Source organism: Nymphalis io, chromosome 8 (assembly GCF_905147045.1).
Source record: "Nymphalis io chromosome 8, ilAglIoxx1.1, whole genome shotgun sequence".
NCBI lineage: Eukaryota > Metazoa > Arthropoda > Insecta > Lepidoptera > Nymphalidae > Nymphalis > Nymphalis io.
In genome coordinates this window covers 10,441,598-10,450,573 of record NC_065895.1, presented here as the reverse complement: position 1 = coordinate 10,450,573, position 8,976 = coordinate 10,441,598, and the positions used below count along the sequence as shown (strand labels likewise).

General features: G+C 32.2%; 1 protein-coding gene across 1 annotated transcript; it reads left to right on the top strand.

The window, feature by feature from the left end:
- Positions 1-552: 552 nt before the first annotated feature.
- Positions 553-8,046, top strand: LOC126770005 (digestive cysteine proteinase 2-like). Its single transcript, XM_050489106.1, has 14 exons — positions 553-643; positions 1,004-1,106; positions 1,866-1,962; positions 2,024-2,147; positions 2,888-3,014; positions 3,889-4,001; positions 4,385-4,466; positions 4,640-4,720; positions 4,999-5,228; positions 5,599-5,725; positions 5,982-6,087; positions 6,210-6,299; positions 6,601-6,695; positions 7,627-8,046. Exons 1-14 carry the CDS (start codon positions 583-585, stop codon positions 7,805-7,807), a joined length of 1,617 nt encoding a protein of 538 aa, XP_050345063.1. The 5' UTR covers positions 553-582; the 3' UTR covers positions 7,808-8,046.
- The last annotated feature ends 930 nt before the right edge of the window (positions 8,047-8,976 follow it).

Here is an 8,976-nt window from a genome sequence, read left to right as displayed (position 1 = left end):
TCGCAAGAGCCCTCCGGTGTTCCTGCCGCTTCAACGCCTCGAGCGCACTCGAAGTGGGCGCGCTAGGAATAATATCCTAAGCCAAGCAAACGTTTATTTTTTTTAATTAAAATTTAAACATTTCTTAATGTTTTCTGGGATCCTGTTTTATACATTATTCGACAAAAGAATTATTAAACCTGTGTTTTCGGGTAAAAGACGTAAGTAGCGAATGTTGGTATTAATAGTATGTACATAACAACTTTTAGAATTTTTTTTATATCTTTACACAGATAATAACGTACATCACATTATCAAATGTATGTAATATTGAAAGGCGCCAATCATTCTTTTAATTTCCTTGAATAAATTTCTTAAAGAAACGCTAGCGATAACTCTGTTTTTTATAATTAACATTTTTTATAATTAAAATAATTATATTAAATTTACTCATTATATATATATGAATAATATCATTGAAAAATCACATGCTTATCCATATTAAATCCGTATACAGAGTGAGCGATTAATTAATTTTTGGAACTGATTACGTTTCGTATATAATAGGTAATTTTGGGTTATTTCATTATAAAGGAAGGCATAATGTTTTTATTCATATTGAAAATATTATTTTTACTCGCTGTTGCATCGGCTCGGAAATCCGGTGAGTTAGTTTTTATATAATTAAAAGTTAACACAATTTTATATATATTTAAATCATTATAAATATACAACCCGTAACGACTTGAATAATTTTTAATTTAAAAGACTTACGTTATAACTGCCTTACTCATAAATGTTGTTTAATGATGATATTTTCTTTAATAATACGATGTTATAATAAACAATAATATAGCTAAGAACACTCAATCATCAGAGACACGTAAAACTTATAACATCCGCCTCTTTTTCCGTGGGGGTTTTAAAAGGGACTTTAAAAAGTAAAGGAAGACTTTATTCACTATTTAATTATTATTTACTATATATAAGCTATTATTATAATGTTTTTTTTTTAATATTGCAGTACAAGATGAAGAACTTCCCGAGCTGCAATGGTCAAAGCAATACTCCTTTGAAGCTACAAAATTATCGCTCACTTCCGGTTTAGTTGAAGACATTTCATACTGGCAAGTATTAGCATGTTATAAAACCATATATGAAAATATATATAGATAAATGTATTTAATAAGGTAATCATTCAGCAAAGAGTTTATATATAAATATTATATTTTCCTCAGTTAGCTCTATTTTCAAATTAATCGTTCCAAAAATAATTTCTAGTCATTTTATTCAAACTTTTTGTTTGGCAATGTTAAAAATTGCGCAATCTATACAGTTTTGATCATTCAACAAAATTCCGTCATAGAAATTTTTATATTTAATTACACCTTTACAAACATTAAGGTCTGTTCCCTTTTAAAGCATGTACTATAGGTTGCCCTTGACTCTTCCAGCGTCAAGTTTTTTTTTTCGTAAATCCTCATATCATGGTTTAATCTTGATGACGTAACAAACAGAGACACAGGATACTTTTGTATTTATAATTCTGATTTAATGAAAACTAAATCAACAATATTAACATTTCTTATCATCTTATAACATACTAGATGTTCCGCACAGTTTCATCAGCGTCGAACCGCACTGCTCCGTTCCCATGGGCCTTACCGTGATTTTATGTAGTCTATTCTTTATCAATAAATGGGTTATCAATCGTAAAATGTTTGTTTTTTTTTTAAATCAAGCTTGTGGCTGGTAATCAAATTTTCAGCTTTATATTATATATTGTATAGTATGGATTACATGCGTAAATGCGCTATAATTATAAAATACTTTATGCAAGTTTATTAAAAATTACTAACATTAAATATTAATTATATTATTTTTAGGAGAACGACCAGGAAATCAAGAGTTGACTATAATAAGGGTGCAAAAAAAACAATTTCTGTAAAGAGGAAGAAAAAGAGCTACGGTGTCCAATACGAGGTATATATAAAAAAAATACGTACATAATTGTACCTTGCGTTTAATAATCTTTCTATTGTAGATTCATCCGGAAACTACGGAAGAGTACACTAATAAGTTTATTTGTCTAAAAACGAAAGGTTCAATGAGCGAGCCTATCGAGTTGATAGACATTCTGCCATCTACTTCTGACTTCGTACACGCTGGCAAGTATTATTAGTTAAGAACTGTAAGATTATAAATGATTATAAATCTTTTGTAAACTCTAATTAAAAGAAACCGTGATATTTTTCACGGTTTGCAATTAAGTTTTAATTTGCCTGGTGGTTACAGTGCCAACGTCTTGGAGGTGATAACCAATTACTGTAAGGTGGCTCAATTGCTGATTTTATTGTTACCTACAACAAATATGCTCGAAACATTTTGTGGCGCATTAGCGATGAAAGCCATGGTTAATATTTCTTAAAATGCTAATGTCTATAGGCGTTGGTGACCACTTATCATCAGGTGGCCCACATGATAGTCCGCCTCTACAGATTCTTTTAAAAAAAAGTTGTTATATACTAAAAAACTGACTACAACATTAAGCCTTAATATATAACTATTTCATTACATATACAATTAAAAAATAAATTCTTTTTTTTTATTTTACTGCGAAATATTTTAATTTTATTCCCAAAAGTTTTCCGGAAAACGTCGCTGTAAGCGATGAAGCTGCGTACACACGCTTTTAACATATTGCTTGTCATGTGCTATGGTGATATAATATTATGTATTCAATACGGACTATAAAACAAAAACATTTTTTAAAATCCCTGGAAGGTTACACGATAAAAAATAATGTGTGTTGTTATACTAATAACTGTAATACCTTTATTAATCGGTTTCATAACTACATATTTTTTACTTATTTAGCAATTGTATTTATATTAATTACATTTAACAGGCAAGGATATTTTTGAAATGGGGGAAGTAGAAAAATTTCAGTACATAGATGAAGATCTGAATGAGAAAACGAAAAAATATATCTGGGTGTTCTTGGATAGAAATAGTTCATCTTGGATACCTGTGAAGTAAGCTATCGATTAAATCAATGCGTATTAATTATTAACTGCCTCGTTGGTCTAGTGGCTTGATATAAGGCCGCAGACCCGGAGGTCCTGGGTTCAATTCCCAGGTCGGGCCAATAAAAAAGTTATTGGGTTTTTCTGTCAGAAAATTCTCAGTAGCAGCCCGGAGCCTGGAAGTTGGAAGTGTGTACACTCCCGTGCCTCGGAAAGCACGTAAAGCCGTTGGTCCTGCGCCTGAACTCTTTCCGGTCGTGTCGGATTGCCGTCCCATCGTATTATGAGAGTTAGGGAATAGAGAGTGCACCTGTGTTTGCGCACACACTTGTGCACTATAATATCTCCTGCGAAGTTGGCTAATCTCACTTGAGATTGGCCGCCGTGGCCGAAATCGGTCTGGAGGACATTATTATTATTAATAATTATTATTATTTAAACTATTAAACCGCTATTTTCATTTCGTAAACATACTAAGCCTAACAATATAGACATAAGGTAATGCCTTATATATAAGGTATTAAACACCCACACAAACACATGATCTCTTATTTAACATTCTACGCAAAACTCCGATGTACAATCAATCCAATCCTAAAACATGACGATTCAAAAGCTTATTTATATCCTAATATTACTATTATCCTTAGTAATGCATTTTGCAGTTTATTTGTTTTGCTTTTTAGTCTTAACTACTTAACCGAGCAACATGAAATTTTGTATACACGTTTTCAGGGGTACGGAAAAGGCTTTATGGTACCAATAGCCTCCTCCCACTAACACGCGGGCGAAGCCATGTCTGGCTACCGTTTCTGGAAACTAGGAACTTTGAGTATGATAATTGTTATATTGTTCTTTTTTAATAGATTCCTTTTTTCAACAGGCTAGAAGAATTCGAGTATAATTCGTGGTTGGGTAATTTAAAAAAACGTAGTCAGTGGATTATATTTAATTATAAGTCCGAAGTAAGCTCAAGTGTCTTCGATGTTGATCAGTGTAAGTTCTTTATCAAACTGCTTTAACACTATGCGGTTAATATTGCTTACTCAAAACTTATAACCATACATATCAGTTTCATAATTATGCGATGCTTTGTCTTCTTTTCTCAAATGTCATATTTAGTTATGACAGAAAAAGAGAAGTCAGCTGCAGAATGTTTATTAGCAAGACCGAAAGACTTCATGTCTAATCTTAAAATTAAATTATTATTTAGATGTTAACTGTATAGTAGTGGTTATAACAGAATTAAATATTGTATAAAAATCTATAATAGGATTTTGTAAGTAAAATGTTATTTAAAAAGAAATACTTTATTATGGTAGGAATCATAGTAATCACCATTACTTTTGAAAGATTTATATAGTGAGTCTTTATTTTAGATAATTGCACCGACTCTGAGGACTTTGAAAACACATTAATTGATATCAACGATAAAACACACGTGGATCGAGTTTTTACAAAGTAAGTTTCATACATTTTTATATATTGGCCTATATGTCAGCGCCATCGTTACACGCTAAATTAATTAAAAAAGACTTAAAAAGTAAAAGATTCCATACATTAAGGTATATTAATAAAATACAAAAAAATTATGGTAATAGGATTTTAAGGGTTTTATTTTTATTTTCAAATAGGTTTCAAGAGAAACACGCCAGAAAGTATAAAGACGAAAGCGAACATGAATTACGAAGGAAAATTTTCGAAAAGAACTTAAGGTATATCAATTATTAACTACTAAATAATAAATTTCACAAATTTATTAATGTTTTAAGCAAGAGCCAAGAAAGTTAAGTGGTTGCAACACATTAAATTTTATCCATGTCGAATGTATCGAATCTGCCAAACCTACCAAGCCACTTTGAAACAGCGTGGTGAAATAAGCATCAAATATTCTCCTCTAAGGAGTCAAGCCGTGAAACATTTACAGACTATTCCTATATACAATTAAATGTAGTTATAAGACTCATATTATTGAGGACAATTTTTTCTCCAGATTAATCCAAGAACATAATAATAAAGACAGCACTTTTACCCTCGGCATTAATAAACTTGCCGATCAAACTCCAGAAGAAATGCGAAGAAGGAAAGGTCTTCAACGACGCAAGGAAGGGGAATCTGGCAATGTTCCATTTCCATACACAAAATCGAAACTGTTAAAAATATCTCAGACTTTACCGAAGGAATTTGATTTAAGACTTTTAGGCGTAATATCACCAGTCAAAGGTGAGGATGAAAATTGTTTAAAACATTACGTCTAATATATTTCATTATTTGTTAGTAAATAAACTGTTAGTTTGTTTGGTGGTAAGGTTTTCTGCAAGCCTGGATTTCGCCCACTCATTACATATTCAACCGTCGATCAAAGTAACTATTTAGTAAGTAGTATATCGGTTTAAAGTGAATGAACTAGTACTAAATATGTGACAACATTTTTTGTGTGTTTAAATAAACGATGCGCTTAATGAAAATTTCATAAGTCGGCTTTTACAACACCCACACTTTGGCATAAAGGCTCAATTCTACTATGACTACTACCACGTGGCGAATTTAACAAGTCTAACTTACGTTTATTAAAGATGAATATGGATTTCAGATCAAGAAGACTGCGGTTGCTGCTGGACAATGGGCACAACAAGTGCTGTAGAAGGCGCTTTAGCTCGAAACAACGGTGGCCGGCTCCTAAGACTTGCTAATCAGGCCCTCATAGATTGCGCTTGGGGGTAACTTGGTCATAATTTACGTTAACACTTTTTTTAACAACAACTCTACACAAAAACTTTTTGAAGAAGTTACTCATAATATGCCTACTTCCCTTTATTAAGAATTCGGCAATTCCACAGCATCATTACCGAATTTGAGGCATTCACATCGCTAGACAGTCAATATATTTTTCAGGCTAAATAACAATATGTACACTTATTATAAACATTTTTTTTAAATCTATTTTTAATTGATCTAAGATATATTCCTTTGCAGTTTCGGTGTCTCTGGATGCAACGGTGGCTCTGATACTGGTGCCTATCACTGGATGATGAAATACGGATTACCTACAGAAGAGGAATACGGCCCTTATAATAACAAAGTATAATTTATTTTGAAAAAATATTATTTATAAAATTAAGTTCATCATTATAATTTTAAAATATAATTGAATATATATAATTTTTAATAAATTTAGTTACTAATGCATTTTTAACAACACAGGATGGTTTCTGCCGCATTCAAAATATGACGAAAACGTATCCTATCAAAGGATTTACAGATGTTACTCCATTTAGTACTGAAGCTCTGAAGGTAAAATAGAACAGCACACTTATTATTCTATCAAAATATCTTTTAAAAAACTTTTTTAACAAAAATACTACACAAAACAATCGCTGGCAATGGTGTCAAGAATACTGACAACGTTTCACCATTGAATTGCTGTTCCAATTCGCTGGGCGAAAATTGGACCAGCTTTTCGTCACCAATGGAAATAAAAGAAGCAAATAAACCTTTACAAAAAAACTATTACTCCGAGGGCCAAGTATTGAGCTGCAAAGAGTATGAATATATAGTCATATTATACAGAACGTAATTTTGTTTTATGTTACAGGTAGCTCTGATCAACCATGGACCATTATCTGTTTCCATTGATGCCACTGATATGCTTATAGCATATACCAGTGGAATCTTTTACGATCCCAATTGGTGTGTATTTATATTATGATTATTTATACAATAATCAGTAACAGCCTGTTAATGTCCCACTGCTGGGCTAAGGCCTCCTCTCCCTTTTGAGGAGAAGGTTTGGAGCTTATTCCACCACGCTGCTCCAATGCGGGTTGGTAGAATACACATGTGGCATAATTTCAATGAAATTAGACACATGCAGGTTTCCTCACGATGTTTTCCTTCACCGTCAAGCACGAGATGAATTATAATCACAAATTAAGCACATGAAAATTCAGTGGTGCTTGCCCGGGTTTGAACCCACGATCGTCAGTTAAGATTCTCGCGTTCTAACCACTAGGCCATCTCGGCCATACAATAATTGGTACTAAGAAATATTAACTATCTCGGACACTGTCAAAATAATTGAATTACAAACCATGAGGATGATGTCCTCCGATTGTGATATGACCCACTTCTGCTCACTACGCTCATTCTCATAAGAGAATAGCCACTGCCCAGGGCCAAAGTATTTGCGCATACATACATGCTCATACTCCGACAACATACTCTAATTATCCGACAAGGACAGCAATCCGACACGAAAGGAGAGGCTTCAAACGTTGGACCAATGACTTCACAAACTTTGCAAGGCACGGAAGCGTAAACGGTGCCTATTTTTAAGAATTTCATGACAGACAAATATAAAAACTTTTTATTAATCCAACCTGAAATTCGAATCTTAGATATAAGAGAATTAGCCACTAGACCAACAACAAGTAATACTAAAAAAATATGTAAAAAAAGTACAGTAACGTCGATGATCGATATATGAACACACAATACGAAAAAGATAGGAACATCGTTTTGTATGTGTGAAATATGCACATTTTATAAGGTCTATTGTGATGAAATATGTTCCAAGTAAAAAAAAAATTACCTATTAAATTTCTTTTAAAATTATTTTCAGCAATCCATCAGCTTTGAATCACGAAGTAACTTTAGTAGGATATGGGGAGTACGAAGGTGATACATATTGGATCGTTAAAAACTCATGGGGACGGAGTTGGGGCATTGATGGCTACTTCCATATCTCTACCCGCGACAATAGCTGCGGTATCACCACGGAACCCACTTACGTTGTATTCTAATATGAATAATCCAAAGTGTTATTGAAAAGAGGCTAACAATTACTTACTATGAGTATTTTGTCATTAAAGGCATTGATCTATTCTTTTTTTGGATAAACCATTTTTGAAAAGTTTATTTGCTTAAAAAAGCTTAGAGTAAATTAAATTAAACTTTTTATTTTATTTAGAAGCATAAGATTCCACGTGTAATTAGTATATTGGTTTTTATTTACGCTTGTAATAAAATTATATTCAACTTATATTACTTTATGTATTTTATTTATTCTTTTAAAATATATGTTCCAGTTCATAATGAACCCTTCGAAAAATTCTTTGGTCTTTTTTCTCACTGGCAACATTATAATAAATTATAGTATAAATAAATCTTCTTACCTTATATGAGTATTTGAGAGATTTTGTTTATAAAATCAACATATTTAACAAATAAATATATTACATAGTCGTAGGTTTCTTAATATTCTGAACTGAATTCAAAATCGCTAACCATTTTTCTTAGAATGTAATACCGTTAGACTGACTTACTTAAAGCAGAATAAATTGTTTACATAAAAGACAAGACAGTCGCGCGACAAAGGAGAGACAAGACAATATTAAAAAGAGGTTTTATTTCTTTACTTACAGTTTAAATATAAGGAATGGATGTTTGTCCCATTTTATATTCATTAAAAAAAATGTCTCTAAATTTATAATGTACTGTTGCGTACTTACTCTTATTTAGAGCCTTCCCCTCTAAACCTTATTCTACCAAATATTCAATGTGGGTTGGTAAAATAGACGTGAAATTTTATTCGACACATGCATCTTTCCTCGCGATATTTTTCTTCGACACGCGAGCACGTGATGAATTTTAAACACGAAAATTCAGTGGTGCAGTTCTGTAGTTACACTGGGCCATCTAGACTCTACAAGCAAATAAAAAAAATCTATAAGAATTTCTCGGTACAATTCTTTTTTTAAGCTGATGTTAACCATTCAATTAGGCACATGATAGCTTTGTTAAATAAATTCTTAAGAGGTCGTAAGAGCCTACTTGAATAGATACTCTATTTTGATATTTTAGGACGATGTTAAACGCGGTGTGCGCGTACTCTTTAGTAGGTGTTGCGTGACCACACCAATTTCTTCTAATCACAAACACTTTAGTGCGCCATCTGTTTACATTGAGCTTT

Coding starts and splice junctions, on each gene's coding strand:
- LOC126770005 (XM_050489106.1), top strand. CDS start 583: ATGTTTTTATTCATATTGAAAATATTATTTTTACTCGCTGTTGCATCG. Junction 3,015..3,888: donor TCATCTTGGATACCTGTGAA/GTAAGCTATCGA, acceptor TTTTTTCAACAG/GCTAGAAGAATTCGAGTATA. Junction 6,300..6,600: donor TTAGTACTGAAGCTCTGAAG/GTAAAATAGAAC, acceptor TTTATGTTACAG/GTAGCTCTGATCAACCATGG.